At 48.1% G+C, this 22,968-nt stretch overlaps 1 protein-coding gene across 3 annotated transcripts in view; it reads right to left on the bottom strand.

Annotated features, from left to right (window-relative positions):
* SGSM1 (small G protein signaling modulator 1) overlaps positions 1-22,968 on the bottom strand; it is a 68,411-nt gene that overhangs the window by 37,071 nt on the left and 8,372 nt on the right. For all 3 annotated transcript variants that reach the window (XM_041729329.1, XM_041729327.1, XM_041729328.1), the window contains 9 exons: positions 19,836-19,998; positions 18,115-18,267; positions 14,443-14,510; positions 14,024-14,169; positions 13,761-13,892; positions 10,739-10,863; positions 4,964-5,031; positions 3,768-3,931; positions 3,243-3,375 (listed from right to left, as the gene is read on the bottom strand). In XM_041729329.1, the coding sequence (XP_041585263.1) occupies positions 3,243-3,375; positions 3,768-3,931; positions 4,964-5,031; positions 10,739-10,863; positions 13,761-13,892; positions 14,024-14,169; positions 14,443-14,510; positions 18,115-18,267; positions 19,836-19,998 (1,152 nt within the window). The remainder of the gene's footprint in view (positions 1-3,242; positions 3,376-3,767; positions 3,932-4,963; positions 5,032-10,738; positions 10,864-13,760; positions 13,893-14,023; positions 14,170-14,442; positions 14,511-18,114; positions 18,268-19,835; positions 19,999-22,968) is intronic.

Consider the following 22,968-nt stretch of genomic DNA (forward strand, 5'->3'; position numbering starts at 1 on the left):
ACCATACATGATTGTTTGTTTCAGATCTGTGAGGCTCAGGCCCCTTAAAAATATCAACCAAGGATGGGAGCGACATTTCCATGTGAGCTGAATCTGAGCTTGGGGATAAAGCAGGGGCAACCACAATATCTCCTCATCCTGGTCAAAACAATCTGCAAGGAGGGTCTGTGAGAGGCACAAGCTCTGGAGCCAGAGCACTGGATTTCAAATTCCAAACACACCGAGGATTAGCTATACAACTCTGGACCAGTTCCTTACCCCTTCTGTGCCTCAGTTTCCTCTTCTGATAAACGAGGGTTGGTGATGACATTGGTACCCGCCTTGGAGGGCCGTAGTGAGGATTAAATTAGTTACAACATTGGAGAGGCAAAGGCAGGCCTGGCACACAGTGGCATCTGCTCATGTTACCTACTACTGCTCATTGACAAGCATTTTGCATTATGTGTCTGACACATCATCACACTAACTCCTCAGAATAGGATCCTGGGTGGGAAGTGCTGTTCTTCCCATTTTACAGACAAGAAAATAAGGCCTGGAGTCATTGGCCATGCTGCAGTGGTAGAGGTGAACGTGCTGATGTGTGCTTTTCTCAACTGGGGGCAATTTTGCTACATGACACTTGGCAGTGTCCGGAGACATTTCTGGGTGTCACAACTTGGTGGCAGGGGTGGTGGCAGATTTGCTATGTGGTGGTGAGTTAGGGGAGATGAGGGAAGCTGCTCAACATCCTATAATGCATGTGATGTCCTCCTCCCCAAACAATCACTATCAATTATTCCATCTAAAATGTCAGTAAGGGGGATCCCTGGGTGGCTCAGTGGTTTAGTGCCTGCCTTTGGCCTGGGGCGTGATCCCGTAGTCCTGAGATTGAGTCCCACATGAGGCTCCCTGCATGGAGCCTGCTTCTTCCTCTGCCTGTGTCTCTGCCTTTCTCTCTCTCTGTCTGTCTCTCATGAATAACTAAATAAAAATATTTTAAAAAATAAATTTATAAAAAAATAATAAAATGTCAGTAAGGGGACGCCTGGGTGGCTCAGCGGTTGAGCATCTGCCTTTGGCTTAGGGAGTGATCCCAGAGTCCCAGGATTGAGTCCTGCATCAGGCTTCCTGCATGGAGCCTGCTTTTCCCTCTACCTGTGTCTCTGCCCCCCCACCCCACTGTCTTTCATGAATAAATAAATAAAATCTTTAAAAAAATAAAATGTCAGGAGGGCTACAATTGAGAAGGTTTGTTCCAAATAAACTGAGCTCATCGGGGTTTCTTCAGAAGCAGACAAGAATTCAAGTTCCAGCAGTCTGTTGGGAGATGTTTCCAAGGAGCACCGGTAAGAGATGGGTGAAGAGACACAAGAAGGCAGAACAAATGGTTACTACTCAGGTTGCCGCCATGCACAACTGGTGCTTGATTTCCTGGGGTACCTCAGGAGATGTGCAGAGCACAAAGGTCTGAGCTTTCTCATCAGGGTAGCGGGTGAGGGAGCTGGGGCATTTATTTTTATTTTTATTTTTTTGTTTTTTAAAGATTTTATTTATTTATTCATGAGAGACACACAGAGAGAGGCAGAGACACAGGCAGAGGGAGAAGCAGGTTCCCTGTGAAGGGCCTGATACAGGAATCGATCCCAGAACCCCGGATTATGCCCTGAGCCGAAGGCAGATACTCAACCACTGAGCCATCCAGGTGCCCCAACCCAAGGCATTTATACACCAATTCTTGTCAGTTCTTGGTTGAGGGATGTTCCAGGGAGACACTGATTCTCTGACACCTCTGCCCCACCCCACCCATGGGCAGAAGGGACCCTCAGGCAGAGAGACTCTAAGAATGGGAGCTGGCAACAGAGGGGCATGCACAGAGGGGCGTGGGTGGGTACAGTCAGCGTCTGTTCTCCTGGCACATGCAGAGCCACAGCACACTAACATGGACAGTCCCCAAATAAGTAAGACATCCAGCACCCAGCCTGGTTCCCAGCAAAAGCCTACACATTATTTGTTGGATGAGTTCCTGTGGAGAGAATTTCCTGGGAAGGCAGGCCTGGGGTATCTGGCCCCTCTGATCAATCAGCTCTCTGGAAGGGCTGTGAGAGTCATAGTACAGCCAAGAGTCTTGACAGCTCCAGGCCCTGCTCTTGGGTAGGAAGAGATGTAGTAACGAATGCTTCAGGATACTCTATGGATCTCGACGACACAGAAACATGAGGCTTTGATCCTAACTGGCCCACTGAAGGAATGAATATGAGGCTAACCCAAGAAACGTAAGACCTTACTTACCACCAAGCCTGCCCCACATCCCAGATCCAATTCAGTAGTGGATGAGAGCCAGAGCATGAAGTGGCCTGGCATGATTGGTCCACCTTTGCCAGGGAAAGACATCTGCTTTCAAAAGAGCCTCTTGTGACCCAGCTGTGGTCACTAAAGCACAGGTAGGCTCAGAGCCATTACCCATCAAGTGGAACACAGCCACCCAAGGTTAAATAAAATGGGGTAGACAGAAGGAAACTACAACTCAATACTGAGTTGTTGAACAGACATCCATACAGTGCTTAATAAATGCCAGGGCTCTTTCAGAGAACTTTTCAAACATATAGTCTTCATAATAACCCCATAGTAATGATGATAATGATAGTAACTGTCTGCATTAACCAAGCATCTACATCACGGCAGCCACCGTGCAAAGTGCTGGACATACATTAGGGTCTCGTGTGCTAGTGCCTGGTGCTTTGTTTCCCCTCTGCTGTTTTCACTGTCATTTACTGAGGACCGACTGTATGCGAGACTTTATTCTACAGACTTTATGTTGATGACCTCTTTATCTCATGAATCTTGACATGAGCAATAGTGTAACAGCAGCTAATATTTATATATTCTGTGCTAAGAGCCTTATCTCATTTAATCCCCACAAGGGTCCTATGACGCAGGTGCTGTGAACATCTCCATTTTGCAGATAAGGAAACCAAGACACAGAGGGTGAAGAGACTTGCCCCAGTTCAACCAGGATTCCAGAGCACACTGCCACTCCCCAATGCCACTTTCTGCTCAGGTGCATCTTTATTAAGCTAGGTAGCACATAGTTCTCATTTGGGGGGAAAACCGAGATACCAGCTTCCTGGTTTCAGGTTCCCCACAACCCCAGCCCCGCTGGCCTCAGAGTCCAGACTACTTGTCTTCTAATTCCAAACACCTGGACTCATTCTCATGATCTGCTAACAGGTGGATCCCAGGAGCTCAGAGACAAGGCAGCTTACCGAATTCAGACTGCATGCCAGGGTAGATGATCCTGAACACATAATCTGTGGCCTCGTCATCTTCCTTGTCTGAAGACGTGGACTCAGCAGAACCCTGAGGGCTTCGCTTGCGAAGTTTGGGAAACACTTTGCCCTGAAAGAACGTGTTCCATTGCACCATCCTTGGGATACACCCGTCCCCACAATCTGCACAGCTTGAGGGTTTCAGTGGGGTGTGTATGTGCCCACGAAGCCATGCAAGGACCCACAGGCAAGAATGACTATACCCCCAGGCACCTAGGTGGCTCAGTTGGTTAAGCATCTGACTCTTGATTCAGCTCTGGTCATGATCTCAGGATCGTTAGATCGAGCCCTGAGTCTTGGGCACAGACGCTGGGTGTGGAGCCTACTTGGGATTCTCCCTCTCGCCACCCCCCACTCTACGTGCACATGTGCGCCTTCACTTTCTCTCTCTCAAGAAAAGAATGACCGCTCCCCATGGCTGACCCATACCCCAGCCTCCCTGGGTCCCCCAGGATCACTCACCTTCCCCCGCTGAGACCAGAGTGGAGGGTCCAACTGCCCATGAGGGAGCAGCCCGTTTTCTAGGCATGAAAGGAACTGCAGGAGGTGCCCTCCCTTGGGGAAGCGGAAGGGCGGCCTCTGGATCCCATCCTGGCTGACCAACACCACTGTCCCGCCGCTGTCCACTGCCACCACAACCCAGCCAGAGAAGACCCAGTGGGAAGTCACTATGATGTATGGCGATGGGGCCCTCCCAGCAAACACATCCCCCCAGGCATGCCAAGCTAGACCCATGGATCTCCTCCAAGCTCTGGGAAAGACCTGGGCAGAAGGTCAGGGGCTGTTTTAACCTCCCCTGAGCCCCTTCCATCCTATGTGCCACGGAGTTTGGCTAGCTTCTGTGAAGTCACCCACCAAAGGGAAATGAGGCCCACAAACATCCGATGCCTCCCAAGCACCCTCTATGAATCAACCTGACCTATTCTTGTATGGAGGCTTTCAGATCTATCCCTTCTCAGGGCAGTAGCTGACTTGCTGGCACATATTGAGCACTTACTGTATGTAAACAAAGCACTTTTAAGGCAGTGTCTTATTGGAATCCTCAAAACAGCTCTATGAGGTAGATCTATTATTGTCTATTTTACAAATGATGAAACCAAGGCTCAGAGAGGCTATGTAACTTGCCCAGAGCCACATAGGGCTTGGACAGACCCAAGTAGGGCTTGGATCTGTCTCACTAAATACGCTTAATGTTTTATGCACAGATCTCTTGCTTTCTACAGCAGGGTGGTCTTCTACTTGTTCTGAACATACCTGCTTTGAGCTTTCAAGGAGAAATCTAGTTATTAATCCCAGATCTCCAGAGCACCGGCATTGGAATGACAAAGACCTGATTTTGAGCCCAAACTCTGGAGCTTAACAAGCTGTGTGACTTTGTGCCAAACTGTTTAGAGCCCTGCTTGGCACATCATAAGTGCTCAATTAGGTGTCAGCAACTAACACCATGGGATTGATGCTGAGGCCTTAACATATGTCATATGTTTACAATAATGCCATGAAAAGGTGCTATTGTGATTCCACTTTACAGACAGGGAACTGAGGCTCAGAGGGGAGAAGTCACTTGTTTGAGGCCGTGCAAGTAGTAAGGAGGTGCGGCTGTGCAGGGGAGCCAGGAGAACACCCCAGCCCATGCTCCCCCCACCCTCTGCAGTCCCTACCTTGCTGGTGGCAGTGCAGGTACACAATCTCTTCCAGGCGGATGGTCATGGCATAGTCCCAGTAGACGCTGGAAGGGGAGGGATGGTTAGGTCCACAGGATGCTGGCTCTTGGGGAAGGGCTCAGGAGGCCAGAAGACCACACCCATGGGTTCCTGCACCCTTCTCGCTAGGAACCATCTGTCCCCAACATCGGTATTCCAGGCTTCTCAGAATCTACCTCCCCTTCTTCTGGTCCCAGCACCCCACTTTTCTAGGGAACACTCTTTCTTACCCCCAGTCCATGTGACTGAGGCTGACCCCACCCAACCTCTATGCCACGATTCCAGGAATGGCCATCTGACGCTGGCCTGGCTGCTCAGCATATTCCACCGTTCCAGCCACAGTGATTGGCTCAGGGATGGCCCCCAGCCCAAGCAGAACCAGGGAGGCTCAATTGTTGGATTTATGTTAGAATAAACTGGGAAAAAGATGCTCCTTTCTGCTAGGGGAGTAGGGGCAAAGATGATAGAAATGGAGGGGGCCATGGCAAGAAAAGCCTGCCTGATGATGGTGTCAACAGGCAAGAAAGCAGAACCAAGAGATGGAAAGAGTTCAGGTCCTCATCATTTGAGTCCCTGGATCCAGCCATGCCTGAAGCCACTACTCCCAGAATTTTTCAGCTCATGGGAGCCAGTGTCTAAGTCAACCTGAGTTTGGTTTCCTGTCACCGGTATCTAAGAGTCTTGACTCAGACCCCAACACCAGGCCACCGTGAATCCATGTAGTTAGAAGAGCCACTCAACAGCCTTGACTTCACAGGTCCCAGCAGCATGACTTATGAAGGCCTCTATGAGTCTCAGTTTCCTCCTCTGTAAAATGGGGGTGATAAATACCCACTATATAGCACTGCTGTGCTGATTATATGGAATCATGTATTTGAAGGGCTCGGTGCTGATACATAAAAAAAGTCCTTGGTTAATGGTCTCTGTGCTTACATACTTAAGGTTTTCCCTTTCCAGCTCAAAGGCCACTGCATTCCCCAAACAGATCGTTTTTCCCCCAGAACACCATGGAGGTGGGGCTCAGAGGAACCAGGGCTTTGCAGCAGTCAGGAGAAGGCATTGCACAGGTGTCCTTCAGATCCTGCTGTGGGGAGCAGAGCTGACCAACAGCTTCAGAGGCTGTTCCCCACGTCCCCAGGTCCACCATGTTTGCACCAAGGCCATGCTTCTCTTGGGCTGCTCTCAGCCAGGACTGAGCACATGGGAGTGCCAGTGTGCGTCTGTTCCTCCAGGATGGGGCAGGGGTGGGATGGGGGGACTCCTCTTATGGCCAGGTTTAGCCCAGGGACTCCCAATTGGTCTGGCTGAACACTCTAAGAACTGCAGTGTCTGAGACTCTTCCTACCCCTTCTTTCTTTCCTCTCCCTGATCAGAGAGGTCAGACCAGGTTCATGGTCACTCATATAAGGTGCCACTCACACTACATCTCTCTTGCATGTCTGTCTGCATCTGCTTCTTGATGGACCAACACAGGCTTTAAGGTCAGACTTCAAACCCCACTTCCACCAACTATACTGAATCAGTCCCCTCTCCTCTATGGGCCTCAGTTTTCCTAGCTGTCACATGAGGATGTTGGAACAGAAGCTCCCTAAGGGACCTTCCTGCACTGGTCTGCACTAGTCAGCCTTGCCAGGATCCGTGTGGCGAACGTTCTTGGAGGGCAGCCAAGCACACAAGCCTGTTCAGAGGAGCAGCTTCTGCAGAGTCCCTCTCATGGGAGTCTTGGCCAGGTGGTCCTTCTCTGGGCTCCCACATTGTGCTCATCACCTAGGGCTACAATTGCCTGTTTTCTCCTGTCTCCCCGAGAGGTGCTGAACTGGACAGCGACTGGGCTTTTTGTTCATTTCTACAAGATGCTCAGAGAGTATTTAGGAGGAAATGCTAAATGCAGAGCAACTTTCCAACTACCACCAGACACCAAGGGGAGGAGCTGTGGCCACAGTCCCTTTGGAGCTGTGTAACTTGACACCAACAGCCTCCAGGTTCCACCCTCCCTGCTAAGGGCTTTACCCTGCATTTCTTTCTTTCTTTCTTTCTTTCTTTTCTTTCTTTCTTTTTTCTCTTTCTTTTTTCTTTCTTTCTTTTTCTTTCTTTCTTTCTTTTCTTTATTCTTTCCTTTTTCTTCTTTCTTTTCTTTCTTTCTCCTCCCTTTTTTTAAGATTTACTTATTTATTTAGTCATGACGGGGGAGGGGGGGACTACAGAGACACAGGCAGAGGGAGAAGCAGGCCCCCTGCAGGAGCCCGATGTGGGACTTGATCCTGGATCTCCAGGATCATACCCTGGGCTCAAGGCGGCACTAAACCGCTGGGCTACCAGGGCTGCGCTACCCTGTATTTTCTTATTGACTCTTGCCTGTATGTCTGTTTGGAGGTTCTGTGACCACATCCCCATTTTACATCAGATGAACAAACTGAGGCTCCGGGAGGTGAAGCTGACTGTCCAAGATCACTTGACTGGGAAGGAGCAAAAGCTGGACTTCTGTTTCCATTTTACATGTTTTAATAGCTTCCTAGGGACACCTGGGTGGTTCAGTGGTTGAGTGTCTGCCTTCAGCTCAGGGTGTGGTCCTGGGGTCCTGGGATTGAGTCCCACATCGGGCTCCCTGCATGGGGCCTGCTTCTCCCTCTGCCTGTGACTCTGCTTCTCTCTCTAGGTCTCTCATGAATAAATAAATAAAATCTTAAAAAAAAAAAAAAAAAACAGCTTCCTAGAGTAGAACTGCTGGGTCACATGGTAAGGGTAGGTCATAAGAAGCTTCCACATGTATTATGCAGCAAATAAAAATGATGCTATTAATAAGAAAGAAAGAAAGAAAGAAAGAAAGAAAGAAAGAAAGAAAGAAAGAAAGAAAGAAAGAAAGAAAGAAAAGGAAACTTCCAGACTTGTTTGTGAAGTGGTTCTACCATCAGCGGGGGGGGGGGGGGGGGGGGGCAGTTCCAGCTGCTGCTCCACATGGCAGGGCTGACATCTGAGCCAAGCGCAGCCTGATTCCTGAACCCAAATAATGACTCTTTGGTGATATTTCCTCACCTATCCTAGGAAAGTCAGCTGGGGAGTTCTGATCTTGGTTGTACAAGAAGGGTGCTGGCTGGGACAAGAGAAAAGGTACTGAAGCTCCTTAGATAAAGACCACATCCCTTCTCTTCATTGTCTCTTGGTCCCTAAAGAGACACTGGAGCCCCTGGGCACTCCCATTTCCTACACGCTAACTTCCATATTTCTGACCCCCCCCTTTTTTCTCTTTCACTGAGCTCTGGGTTCCAGGCAGGAATAACAAGGATAGATAGGGGTTCAGAGCCCAGGGCTGGGGAAGTCTCAGAGCAGTGACCTTGAAAGTGCAGACTCAGCTGGAATCAAAGATCGATGTGCCTAGGATGTGCCTATTCACAGAAGAAAAGATGATGCAGAAAGACAGAGTCCCTAGTGATCTGAGTTGGAGGGAGTTGGCAGGGGGCAGCTGCTGGGCAATCATTTGATTCAAGCCTCTCCAAAACATTAGCATTAAAAGTTTCTGCCCATACAACCCTGGGCTTAAGTCCAACCAATAAGCAGGGTCCATGGACTGTGATGTTTGACAAGAGACACTTCCATGTATGGGTAACCCCTGCAAACCCTTTGGGAATCCTTTAAGTTCTGGGGAGGTCACTTGTCCAGCCCCCTCATTTGATAGAAGCTGGGGAACTGGGACACCTAGGTGGCTCGGGTGGTTGAGCGTTTGCCTTTGACTCAGGGCATGATCCTGGGATCTGGAATCGAGTCCCGCATGGGGCTCCTTGCAGGGAGCCTGCTTCTCCCTCTGCCTGTGTCTCTGCCTCTCTCTCTCTCTCTCATGAATGAATGAATGAATGAATGAATGAATGAATGAATAAATAAATAAATAAATAAATAAATAAATAAAAGAAGCTGGGGAACTGAGGCCCAGAGATAGGGAGGGACATACCCCAAGTCACAGCAAGATGAGGACCAAGGAAGCACTTGGTACGATAATATACATTTATCCATTTACCTGCCTATTCGTTTTTCTGTCAGGTATAAGGTAAATATAGTATAAGCTCTGAAAAGGTAAAGATTATCCTCTCCTTTTCTGAATGTTCTCTCTCTCTTGTATTTAGCATAGTGCCTAGTACACTGTGTTAATATCTGATGCTGCTCCGTTAATATGTGATGAATGAGGGGTGCCTGGGTGGCTCAGTCAGTTAAGCGTCTCCCTTCGGCTTGACCCCTGATGTCCTGGGATTGAGCCCCAATCAGGCTCCCTGCCCAATGGGGGAGTCTGCTTCTCCCTCTGCCCCAACCCCCACCTCAAATAAATAAATAAAAAATCTTAGAAAAAAAAATCTGACAAATGAATCCAGGTCCCCTGACTTCCCTGCTCCATTTCACAGAGGTTATCCAAGCACCTATACTTTGTGCTAGGATTGGTGGTAGGTGCTGGAGAGAAGATATGCGCAAGGAAGATTCCTTGCTTCCATGGAACTGAGGTCTAGAAGGCAATAGCTGGTATACACATTGGCACAGATTTATTACTAGACTTATTAAATGCTAGAAGGAGATTCAGAGCTCCCTGTGATCCAAAATCAGCTGGGAGGCTCCGGGTTTAAGATGAACAGGCTGAAATAATGTCCTGGGCCAAGGGCATCTCCTTGGCCCCACACTGCTCTTTGGGGAGGGTTTCTTTTTTTTTGGGGGGGGGAGGGTTTCTTTTTTTTGGGGGGGGGGGTTTCTTGATCAGAAACTCTGGAGTCTGGCTGGAGCTTAGTTATGTGGCCCAGCCTACAACTGACTGTACCTCCCACTGACCATCTCTGAAGATAGATGGCCACCTCTGCGTGAGAAGTGGCCAGCTTGGAGAATCCCATTCATCACATCACGGCCTGGGTTACTCACACCAAAGCTTAACATGAAACAGAACACAATAATGGTATTCTACTTATGTTCCTTGAAAAGAGCCCTTATTTTATATAGAGCTGCCAAGACTCCTCAAGCTGAACTAATCAGGCCAGCTGCACTCTGCACAGTGTCTTGTTTGCATTCCTTCTAGGGCCTTCTCTAACTGTCCTGGGACATGGGGTTGCAGCTGGGAATCCCTGGTTTCTGAATTTCTTCAAAGCATGACACCAAATCCTTTGCTGAGCCTTATAAATTGCGGGATATCACAAGGAGATGCATCCCTGACCCAGATGCCCACCAACAACACCTGCTTTCCTTCTTTACTGAGTGATGGGAAAGAAGGTAGCAGATCTGGGAATATTTGCCATTGGCGGGCTTCCAAGATCTTTTGTTAAGATTTCTCCCACCAGGGATCCCTGGGTGGCGCAGCGGTTTGGCGCCTGCCTTTGGCCCGGGGCGCGATCCTGGAGACCCGGGATCGAATCCCACGTCGGGCTCCCGGTGCATGGAGCCTGCTTCTCCCTCTGCCTGTGTCTCTGGCTCTGTCTCTCCTTCTATCTCTCAAGAATAAATAAATAAAATCTTAAAAAAAAAAAAAAAAGATTTCTCCCACCAGGGTGGCATTTGGACCATGGTTTGCCTAACTCCCATACCCTAGGATTCTTCTAGTTGGGTTTCTAAATCCTCCCAATGAGTTACCCATAAGGCTACAGCTGCAGGGAGGCTGGGCCAAGCAGCTGCAACAACCAGACAGGGCAGCAGGCCAAGGGCAGGGCATAAGGAGTGCACAGAGCACAAACGTCCCCATGTCCAGGGTAGGAGAGGGACCCAGCACCCTACCTCCTCTCATAGTCCAGGTCCCCCATCGACCCATTCATCAGCTGGTTAGGTGTCCATTTCAAGGTCATGATGTCAGCTGTCTGGTGCAGGGACAGGTACCCTGGCACAGCCTCCATATCATCCCTCTGCAGAAAGATGGCGTAGGCTCAGTCAAAGCGCCAGAGTCACAGTGATCATGGGCCCTGACCCACCTGACTTGGGATACATAACCAGAACCAAGAGGTTGGGTCACGCCTTCCAAGGCCATGGCAATTTGGAAGATACTGAACCTCCCTCCAGGTGGCCATGTTAAGCAAAGCAGTTTGTAACCAATCACCCAGGATGCGTTCTAGAGATCCAGCTATCAAAGCTGGCCCCATCCCCATACATACTTTCACACTCACACTTCCCCCCGCAAGCATGGTTCAGGGGTCCTACTGCAAAGGTATGGCTGATGGGTCTTTAGAATCTGGAAGAGGTTCTACCCCTCTTCAACACCACCCTCTCCTTAACAGAAGGCATTTATCTGGCATCATTTTTGGCCAGTCTTAAGGGAGAAAAAGAGGGCAGCTAGAGCCCTATGTCCACTCCACAAACATTTTCCAGAATCTCCCTCCCCAAATACCTACACCATGCTCCCTGCCCAGCAGCCTGACCTTGTCTTCCCAATTAGCCTGCAGAGCTTCTCACCTGCTAGCTCTGCTTTACCCCAAGTGGGGTTTGAGGGAGGGGGCTATACCTGAGCCTCACACACAGAGGAGGACATTTCTCCACCAAATTCAACCAAACAACACGTGGGGATGGACAGTTGACATTTCCTGAGCACCTAGTGTGTACCGAGCACAGCTCAGCTTCACACGCATGGTCTCCATTTAACTACACAGGTAGTTAATGGGGTTAACCACACAGGTGGTTAATGGTTAATGCTGGAGCACCACAGCCTTATTTCATGAATGTTTTTCACATTTTAATGTACCCCAAATGGGGATGCATCTGATAATCAATGGCATCTCACGATCATGACATAGTGGTCACCGCCTGCTCTCATGCAAACTCAGGCCAAGTTGTTCAGATGTTACTATTCCAATTCAGATTTGAACGTGGCTGTTCCTTCACACGTGGAATACAGGTGTGATTTTAAATGTCTTCAAAAAGATGAGACTGATTCATCTTTGAATCAAAAAGGGATTATGCGTGCAGAAAAGCTGGCAACAGAACAAGAGAGCACTGATGTGATACTGGCAAAGCAGACACACTATTCACTGCTGCACGGATGCCCACAATTCCAGATTGTCTTGCAAAACAACAACCGAGTGCACGTGTTTGCAAGAAATGCTGTACCTCTGGCACTCTTCATCAGAGGTCAGCAGATTTTCTACAAAGGGTCGGATAGGGAATAATTCTGGCACCGTGATCCATACAGGCTCAGTTGCAACCAGTCAACTCTCCGTTATAACCTGAAAGCAGCCATACACGATATGTAATGGGCATGGCTGGGTTACAATGAAATTTTATTTGCAAAAACAGGTAGAGCACTGAATTTGGCCAGTGGGCTACACAGTTTGCTGACTCTTCCTTATGATGAAATAGAAAACAATATTTGGTGGAAAAATATACTGATGTCTCTATGTCAAAAAGCGATATGAAGATTAAACCCTAAAATGTGAAGTTTTAGGACTAGCTTAACTAATGAATATCAATTATATGTTCCCTTGTGTGTAGTTACAAGTATAATGTACAATTTAAAAAAGTGTATCCAGATTATCTCAAAGAGGTCTTTCAAAAAATGTAAAACAAAATTTCCAAGTCTGAGAAAACATTTTATATAACTTTATAGTTTTTTACTTCCTGATGGTTATGTTAAAAAAATGGGATGTCTTAAATTCACAGCTTCTTAGATCTGAGGAGGTAAGATCTTATACCCACTGTGATGTGGATACTAAGGCTCAGAGAGAGAAGTGACTCACTCAGGGCCACCCAATGACCACAACTGTCACTGGAGAGCTGGAGAGGCCAACAGTTCTCCCTCTGCTTCCTCCCAACTGAGTCCAAATACCACACTGATCCAGGTGGTCTTAGGAAGGGAACGGCAAAGGAGTTATCTATTGGGTGAGGGCAGGAGCTTTGTGTGCCTTGCTCACCATCCATCCCTGAGAGCTGGATGAGCGCTGAGGCATAGAAGGTGACTGATGAATGACACAGACTCTCACACTGGGCAGCCTGAATTTGCCCCTTACTCCCCCACCACACACACTTCAGTGTTATCACCTTTGAGTATACTACTTGCCTCAAATGGTTGTTGTGAGCTTAAATTGAGTTAATACAATTAAAAGCACTTAGCATGGTGCCTGACATATCCAGGGAGCACTCAATAAATATTAACCATGAAGATATTTATCTTGATGTCCTCAGCATCTACTGCATGCAAAGTCCAGTATAAGTATTTGCTGAATGAGTGAGTTATAATGGGAGAGAATGGACAGATAGGCAGCTAGGTGGACAGGTGGGCAGAGAAATGGACTGGAAAATAAATGACACAGATGGATGGATGTATGAGTGGATCTATGTGGATGTATGTAAAGATGGGTGGGTGGATGGATGGACAGACATGTAGAAATGGGTAGATGGATAGAAGAATGAATGGGTAAGTAGATGGATGGATGGAAGATGGGTAGATGGGTAGGTGGGTGGGTGGATGGATGGATGGATCGATGGATGACTGGCTGGATGCAAACATGGATGGATGGATGAATAGTTGGATGGATAGATAGATGAATGGATAGATATAAAAATGGGTGGATGGATGGATGGATGAAAGATAGGGGATAGATGCATGGATGGATGAATAGATGGATAGATAGAAGTAAATGTCATATGGATGAATGGATGGACAGATGGGAGTATTGGCAGATGAATGAAGAGACGGATATGTGGGTAGATGGATGGATGAATGGATAAGCAACCTAGAGCCAGAGGGAACTCTTTCTCTATAACCTGAAGACAGACCCCCCCATGGAAGATCTGGGCCCAAGATCTCTCTCACCGGCTGAACCAGAACATTGTTCTTGCCATAGAGCAGCGTGGCCCGGGAGTTCTGGTGCAGGGACTCTACATAGTCACGGGCAGAAAGGGATGGTCGATCATCCATGCTGCCACTCGAATGCCTCTTCTGGATCTGGCATGTGGAAAGGAGGTGCAGGATGAGGCCTGGGTGACCCTCAGCATCCCACTCATTCCCCAACTACATATCAAGTTTGGAACCCAGCCTACCTCCCTCCCAGGGCCCCGCAATTCACCCCTACTCACACAGAGGGCTGGACGCTTTGTGGGTGAGTCCTGTCGCAGGTGTGAGCTATGGATGCGGTGCCTCTGGACGAGCTCATCAGCAGAGGGATCAGTCCAGAAGTGATCTGCAGTCTTCATCTTGGTATACTCCAGAGCACAGGGCCCCACTGTGAAGCATACAGGGGCTGGGAATCCATAGCCCTGGAAAGTCTACCCACTCAGCTACCCCAAGATAGGCCAGCATTTTCACCACCTCTCCCCTCCAGCTGGTGAGTATGCCCCAGGGCCCTTCCAAGGAGAGGCCAGCATTGAGACCTGAGGAGCAGGGAATAGGGAGGTTTGGATGGAGGAGGCTGGAGGGGGATGAAAGAAGCCCTTCGGATGCATCAGTGAGCTGAGACCAGAGATCCAGATGAAGCTCAGAGCACTGGACCACTTACCCAACAAAGATGCAAGGATGGGGCCATCCACCGGGTCCATTAGGAGGGCTTCCTTCTCATAGTATTTACTATCAAGAGAAAAGGACAAGCCCGTTTAGATGGCAACCAGCAGAGGGCACACAATGGCCTGTGACCTGATGGTTAAGCGCCAACTGCCTTAGGTTCCCTTCTTGTCACCCCGTTACCTCAGATGTCCCATCTGCAAAATTGGTGTAATAAAATTATACCTCCTAGGACTTTTGGGAGAGACAACAGATGTGAGGTACTTACTTAGCTGTGCTTGGCACGTAACCACAGAATACATGGCTATGATAAAGCCTTAATGAGAGTAATAGAAATAATAATTGGAAGTTTGCTCCAGGCTGGTTCTATCCACTTCTACTGCATCTTCCGCTTCAGATGGCAAGTAGCTTAGGGGCTCAGATGAGGTCTACCCTTCTAAAATTATTGAGGCAACAAGATGCTTTTTAGCTGTGGCATGTCCTGAAAAGCTGTATTAACAGGACTTCCTGCCCAGACAACTCATGTCTCATGTGTTCAAAAGCGCCCCCTGGCTTCCGGGTCTTCAAAATAACTTGTGTGGTGGGGCAGTAAGATGTTTGGGCTGTTTTTGGTTTTTGTTTCTTCGTCTGAGTTGTTGTGTAGTGGCTTCTAATTCTCCGCAAACCCATACAATCTAGAAACAGATACTAGAGTCAGAAAAGACTTTGTTCTACCCTCCTGAGGGATCTCAGGCTCAGAGAGGGTAAGTGACTCGCGGGAAGCCACACAGCAGGTGGATGTAGGCTACACCCAGCCAGCCTGGCTCTTCCTGTCCTACAGGAGGGCATAAGAATACAGGATGAGGAGTGAGACACATTGAGTAGGAGCCTAGCTTGGCCATTCCCATCCTCGCTATGTGTCCCTGGGTAGGTGACTACCTTCTCTCAGCTGCAGTGACTGCTGCTGTAAAATGGGAAGTAATAACAGAATTCGCGGGGAATCCCTGGGTGGCTCAGCGGTTTAGCGCCTGCCTTTGGCCCAGGGTGCGATCCTGGAGTCTTGGGATCGAGCCCCACGTCAGGCTCCCGGCATGGAGCCTGCTTCTCTCTCTCTCTCTCTCTCTCTCTCTCTACGTCTATCATAAATAAATAAATAAATCTTTAAAAAAAAAAAAAAAAAAAACAGAATTCGCCTGCCAAGCTGGTTGGGAGAATTATATGCTGAGCTGCTTGTACGGCAATAGTGCAGGCTCTACCACCAGGAAGTTCTCACCAAATCATGGCAACTTCCGTGTATTTTTGTCCCAAAGGAACCTTCTATCCGCCAGAATATTGGCTGAAGCAGAACTGACGTGCTCTGTATGTGTTCAGCAACAAGTTTATAGATTTGGCATCCTATCTGAAGATAAGGCTTCAAGGCACTTTCCACTCTGCCGCTCAGTTTCCATTCCAAAAATCAGCACAGTTACCTGATCATAAACCTTGGAAATCCTGCCTTCAAAAATAGCAAGTAGGATTGGGAGCAAGATGAAGGGTAGCCCAAGGGAGCTTCTTTGGGGTGACAGGTTTCGCTGGAACAGTTCTGTGTCCTGACTGTGGTGTCAGTTATACAAAACTATATGTGTGTGTTAAAATTCCACAGAATTATGCAGAAAAGGGACACCTGGGTGGCTCAGAGGTTGGGCATCCGCCTTTGGCTCAGGACACCACAGATCCTGGGGTCCTGGGGCCTTTTTTTTTTTTTTTGTATATATTTTTTCTGGAGTTCGATTTCCCAACATATAGTAAAACACCCAGTGCTCATCCTGTCAACTGCCCCCCTCAGTGTCCGTCACCCAGTCACCCTACAGGTCCTGGGATCTACTCCCACATCGGCTCCGTGCATTGGGCCTGCTTCTCTCTCTGTGTCTCTGCCTTTCTCTCTGTGTCTCTCAAAGATAAATAAAATCTTTTTAAAAAAGTATACAGGAAAAGGGATCCCTGCGTGGCGCAGCGGTTTGGCGCCTGCCTTTGGCCCGGGGCGCGATCCTGGAGACCCGGGATCGAGTCCCACGTCGGGCTCCCAGTGCATGGAGCCTGCTTCTCCCTCTGCCTGTGTCTCTGCCTCTCTCTCTCTCTCTCTGTGACTATCATAAATAAAAAAAAAAAAATGTTAAAAAAAAAGTATACAGGAAAAAAAATGGCCATATGTAAAAACTAGTGAAATCCAAATAAAGTTTGTCCTTCAGTTAACAGTATTGTACCAATCGCAATTTCCTGTTTTGATGCTTGTACTATGGTTATGCAGGATATTAACACTAAGGGTGGGGGAGACTCTGTATGGTTACAACTTCTGTGTGAATGTAAAAAAAAAAATAAGAAGTTTAATAAATAAAGAGGTTGGCGTTATTGCTGATATAAATCACTAATTCCATTTGGCTGATTTATTCAGTGGAAAACACAAGGTCATAGACCAAAGGCAGTAACTACAGAGGCCCTGAACCCACGTTCGGGCACAGAGCAGAGACTTGTCATAATTCACGAGAAGGTGTAATTGGACTCCAGAGCCTGGATTTCTTCCAGGTCCTCTCCTGCCTCCTGGCCTTTGCACCTGCTGTCCCTCTGCTAGAAACACTCTTTCCCCTACACCTTTACCCAGTTAATGCCTACAGGCACTTCAAATGGAAGCTTAAATGCCATGTGTTCCAGGACACTTTCCCTGACCACCCAGGGGAGATTAAACACCACCCACCTAGTTTGGAATATTCATCATATATTATCCCAATTACTAGTTACCTGTTTTCCCTGCTACAATGTGAGGTTAATGAAGAGAAGGATTTGCTCTATACTTTCAGACATATTTTCCCGGCAAACAATAAAAGATAATCATAATACCCATTTTATGTGAAGATGTGGTTAAACAGGCACTTTCATATACCAAGAGATGAGGAGATTCTCATGTATTTCCTTGATATTCTCTCTCTCCCTCTCCCTCTGGCTGGAAAAGAGTACTGGTCATGAAGAGTCTCAGATTTTACATTCTTTACCAGCTTCCCTATCCCTTAGCATAACATCCAAGCTTTGAACATGACAGTTAAGACCAATGTATCCCCAACATCTAAGGTTACTGCCTGGCACCTGCTAGGTGCTCATTAAATATTTACTGGATGAATGAATGAATGAATGGATGGATAAATGCTTGCCAAGAGGGCTCATATTACAAAACATTTACACCAAGTTGGTCTGAGCTAGAAAAAAAAAATGTAAGAAAGTATCATTATAAATTTCCAAAATGCTGTGGACTCACTATCTTCCCGTCTCACCTCTTCTCCAGAATGGCAGCGATCCCTGTCCCACTTACCAAATGAGAGCAGAGACACAGAGAAGCTAAATGACTCCTCTAGGGCCATGGTTAGTAAGAAGACAGTAGGCTTAATTCATGGGAGAAGAAAGATGCCTAAGATTGCAAGATCCTACACCCCACTCCTAATCTGGAGATCCGGCGTTGCCAGTAAGCACCTGAATTGTCCCAAGGTCCTAAACTAGGCTAATTCGGAGACGAACATCCAGATGGCCTTCATGTAATTTCTTCCAAGTCAAGTGCATATCAAGGGGGAGAAACGAAAGGTGCTTTGTGCAACAGGGTGCAATTTCCAAGAAGGCCAGCAGGTGGCGGCAGAGCACACCCAGGCGTCTGGTCTTTCTGGCTCACCTGCTGTTTTCCACCAGGTAATGCACAATTTTGTCCAGCACCTTCTCAAACAAGGCAGTGCGGATCCACAGGTGCTTGATGGCCAGTGGGGACAGGTTGGGCAGCTTCGGCAGCTTCCGCACATTCTCCTGGAGGCCCTGGATCTGATTTCGCCTTCAAGACCAGTAAAGAAGAAGGATGAATATTCACAAAAGAGGAAATCCAACAGGACCAATATGCAAACAGCAACCTCTCAAGGAAATGAAGGAATGGCAACTAAAACAACAAAAGAGCCCTTATTGCTCCTGGCAAGTGGGCAAAGAGTTGGAGGAATCATAATGCCCAGCAAGCATGAAGACGCAGTGAAATACACTTTTATACACTGTTGATGGGTAAGCCGGATTCTCATAGTGATTCTCTTCTCTTCTCTTCTCTCTCTCTCTCTCTCTCTCTCTCTTCCCTCCCCCTCTCTCCCCTCTCCCTGTCATGGATAAGTGGTTGCATGAATGAAGGAATGGCTCTCCCTTACCACCTGGCATGGGTATCTCTAATTCCTCCATTAGAAAGTCACTCCCAATATCAGGGAAGGCCGATGGACATCCACCCCTTTAAGAAGTTCTCAGCAAATACCTGGGAATTTAGCAGATGGACTGGAAGACACCTGAAAACCAAGTGGCTGAGGAGTCAGATTCCTAATGGGAGTTGGCAATGTGAAATCCACAGCCCTGCCCATCACACAGTTCTGGCCAGCAGCTCTGGGCTGGTATGGCCTGAAAGGCAAGGCAAGGGCCATTGCTCATCCAGTAAAGTGGAGGGAGCACCCACGGCAGAGAAGGCAAACATGGCATGCGTGCTTCTCTCTCCCTTCTCTTGCCATCTAATCAATCTGAGCATTCTTTCCTGTGAAACCCAAGAGTAGCTCTAGAATCTTTCACAATAAGGTCCTTTGGGCAGCCTCTAGCAAAAACTGGAGCTGAAACCTATTTGCCATCCCTGACCAGGCTCCAGATCAAGGCTTTGGCTGAACAACTGGGGCTCTCGTGAGGCTCTGGTGGAGGGGGGTCAGGTACACATACTCAGGCCATGAGCCTCCCCCCCTAGTAAACATAATCAGCTCTTAAGACATGTGAGTGAAGTCACTGCTCCCCTTCAATGGTGGCCTCAATGTGACACTTGGTCCATGCAAACAGAGACCATACTGCTTTGATTAAACTTTGGTCTTCCTGCATCCAGAATGGGGTCTGGCTCCCAAGAGCCACTTATGCATTCAACAAACATGTCTCGAACATTATCCAGGTGCTAGGCACTGTCCAGGCACTGGGGATGGGGAGTAACAGATGTTAATTGCCTGTTCTCATGGAGTTCAGAGTTAAGCAGGGAAGATAGACAAGAATCAAGGAAACAAATGAAAGAGTAATTAGAAGTGGTGATAACCACAGGGAAGTAAACAGAGTGACAATCTAAAAGAAAAATGGGGTGAGGGTTGGAATTTACCCTTAACTGGGGCAAGGCCTGAGATGACAAGAAACTAGCCACAGAAAATGAAGTATGGGAACTGGGTGGTGGGTAGAGCATGTGCAAAGGCCCTGGGGTAGGAAACAATCTGGCAGATTTGGGGAGCAGAAAGGAAACTAGAGAGAGTGGCAAGAGGCATGGGTTCTTGCAGAGCTCAGGGAGGAACGTGGAGTTAGGACTGTCCTCTGCAGGGTGTGCCCTGCCCATACCCCATGCTCCATACTCACGTGCTCTCAATCAGCTGCTCCAGGTCCTGCACCTTGTGGCTCAGCTCCTCGGCCGGCGGGAAGTTCTTGCCCACTTTCATGAAGAGAGCTGCAATCTTGTTGCTGCGCAGAAAGCCAGCCGCCCGCCGCCGCAGCCCATGCAGGACGCAGGCCTCCACAGCCGCTGTAGGGACATGACACTCAGTAGGCCCTGCCCTGCCCACACTCCCACGCACCCAGCCCAGGACTTCAGTCACACAGAGGCGCCTTGGAGAGCTGCGGGCCCAGCATCTCAGAATTCATGAGAGCCTCACATGGGAAAACCGCATATGCCTCTCTCCCTTCCACTCCCTCGAAAGGGAGCAAGACAGCTGAGGAGTTAACCTATGCTCGCTGCCCAATGTCAGACTATCTGCCCACATCCTTTCCCAGACACTAAGCAGTCGTGTGACCTCCAGCAACTACTTCCCCTCCTTGTGTCTCAGTTTCTTCATCTGAGAAGTGGGGAGAGCATGAACGTGCATCTTAAAAGGTTGCTGTTAGAATGAGGTGGAAAAAATGCATGGAAAGCACTTCACACAGAGCCCAGTACACAGTAAGCGCTTTAGGAACATTAGCTATTGCTCCTGCCAGGGAGAGAGGAGGGACCAGACCACAGGACTGTTGAGCTTTGTCTGGGCTCAAGATAAAAGTGACATGAACGTCACTACTGTGATTCCAGTAACAGCTAGCGTTACAGATCTCATTCTCCCTCTGCCACAGCCAAGGAAGAAAGGACAACCATCCCCATTTTTCAGATGTGAAAACTGAGGCTCTAAGAAGCAAACCGAATTGCCCAGGGCCACCTGGCAAATAAGTGGCCAAGTTGGGATTCAAAACTGGGCCTGAGGGGGATCCCTGGGTGGCTCAGTGGTTTCGTGCCTGCCTTTGGCCCAGGGCACGATCCTGGAGTCCTGGGGTCAAGTCCCGCATCGGGCTCCCGGCATAGAGCCTGCTTCTCCCTCTGCCTGTGTCTCTGCCTCTCTCTCACTCTATGTCTATCATAAATAAATAAAAATAAATCTTTAAAAAAAAAAAAAACCAGGCCTGAGCCCACGGTGTGCTCACAACACCTGTGCCTCCATGAAGGATTTGAAGAGAGGCTTCACTCATCATTTCCCGTGTCTATGTCTGCCCTGGGTGGTAGTCTGGGCTCTACCTCTAACTTGCTGTGTGACCTCAAGCAAATCGCTTTCCATCTCTGGGACTTAGTGTTCCCTGCTGGGAGATAGTCCCTGTGGAGGCCACTCTGATGACCCCAATCTTATTTCTGGTATTTCAGCAGGCCTCTATTAGTGTTTTCCTACCTTCTATCTCACACAGTGAGACCAGTGTGGAGGTTTACCTTACTCAATCCTGGTGGAAAAAGCCCACGAAGTGAGTGTGCTAGTCGCCGTCACTCCAAAGGAGGAGAACACCAACAGTCCAAGGGTTAAGAGCCCGGCCAAGATCATGTTGTGTGCAAGGACAAATACTGAGAAGTTCCGGTTTAATTTCTTGTCTTGGGTTCTTGTTGTTGTTGTTAGCAATTACTTGGCTTTTATTTTTTTAATTAATTTTTTTAAATAGGCTCCACATCCACCATGGAGCTTGAGCTCATAACCCTGAGATCAAGAGTTGTGTGCTCTACCAACTGTGCCAGCCAGGTGCCCCAGTAATTGCTTGGCTTTGAATGAATGTCCATTTATTGCCTAATTTGCTTATGGGCTTAAAATAGTCTGGATAAGCATCTATTAAACACCTTCATTTTTGCTTACACACACAACACTTTTCATCCATTTATACTTCAAGAAGTTAAGTAACTATCCAGGTATTGGCAGCTTGGTTGACTCTTTCTGACAATGAATCCTAAGGAACGGTGGATCAGAGACCCCTCAGGGAGACCCTGTAGGCCTTACTCAGTGCCATCACATTTCTTCCCTCATCCCAAACTGTGGCTGGAGTTAGAGGATTATCGTGATTTTTATCACTTTCTATTCCTCTAAGTCTTTAATGGGTAGGTATCGTAGCACATTCTGAAATGGGCATGTCAATTATTTTCTTTGCAAATAAAGATGTCCGGGAGAAAAAAATATAGGTAAATACATTCCCATATTCACATTTGTGTGTATATGTGTCCTTTCATATACATACACGTTCATGTAATTATGTGCATACAGACTCCTCTATATATACATAAATATGCAAGTATATAAATATACATATATATGTAGCTTAAACAGATCTCACTTCAAAAAACACAAAATTTTGCCAAGGTCACCCAACACTCAAGTGGCAGAGAAGGGATGTGAACCCAGGTCTGCCTGGCTGCAAAGGGCCCAAACTGATGTCAGCAGGCTCCCAGGTCATGACGTGTGTTCCCACAGGTGGTACGCCCAGCCATCTGGATGAAGCCGAGGGCCCAGTCAGGTCTCCTCGCTCGGGCCTCTCTACGAGACCAAGGCCACGAGAGGGGGATTACAGCACGTCCTTCACCCCAACACATGCCAGTCATGAAATAATAAAGGTTTTCAGGGAGAAAGACACTCCCCCACTTATACGTACACACTGATACGTCGAAACGGAATCCTGACTCTGGGGACACGCAAAACCTGCGTCTGTAGCCTGTAGCCGAGGTGGAAGTATAGTAAGAACCTGGCAGCATCGTTATTTCTGGAGCCTTGCAAGCAACGCTGATTCAAGGAGAGACGTCTGAGTCATGCTCTGAGCCCTGGGCCTGCCTCCGGTGCTGAGCCAGCTGGACATGATCCCTCAGGACGGTGTGATGGTTCCTCACTCCCTGAATTTTTAAAGCCCATCCATCCCCTCCCATTATTTAGCAACAGCCATAGGCAGGGCGGGGAAGGGGCACGGAGCCATTCCTCAGATGGAGCCATTCCTCAGATGCGAGACCCACATCACTAGGGGTGTGGGTTGGTGGCTGTGAACTGAGAGGGGAAAGCAGGCCCTCCGGCATCAACAGTGATTAACCCTTCGTAGGTTGCACGGGGGCCATTCTTAATGTCTTCTGGAGACATTGTTGTATTTCCAAATTCCCTAATGGGGCCCCTTGGAAATCTGAAAATAACGTTGGAGTTACAAAGCAAAAAAGCAGTTAAGAACCCTTGCTTGCACA

This window comes from Vulpes lagopus, chromosome 14 (assembly GCF_018345385.1).
Source record: "Vulpes lagopus strain Blue_001 chromosome 14, ASM1834538v1, whole genome shotgun sequence".
Taxonomy (NCBI): Eukaryota; Metazoa; Chordata; class Mammalia; order Carnivora; family Canidae; genus Vulpes; species Vulpes lagopus.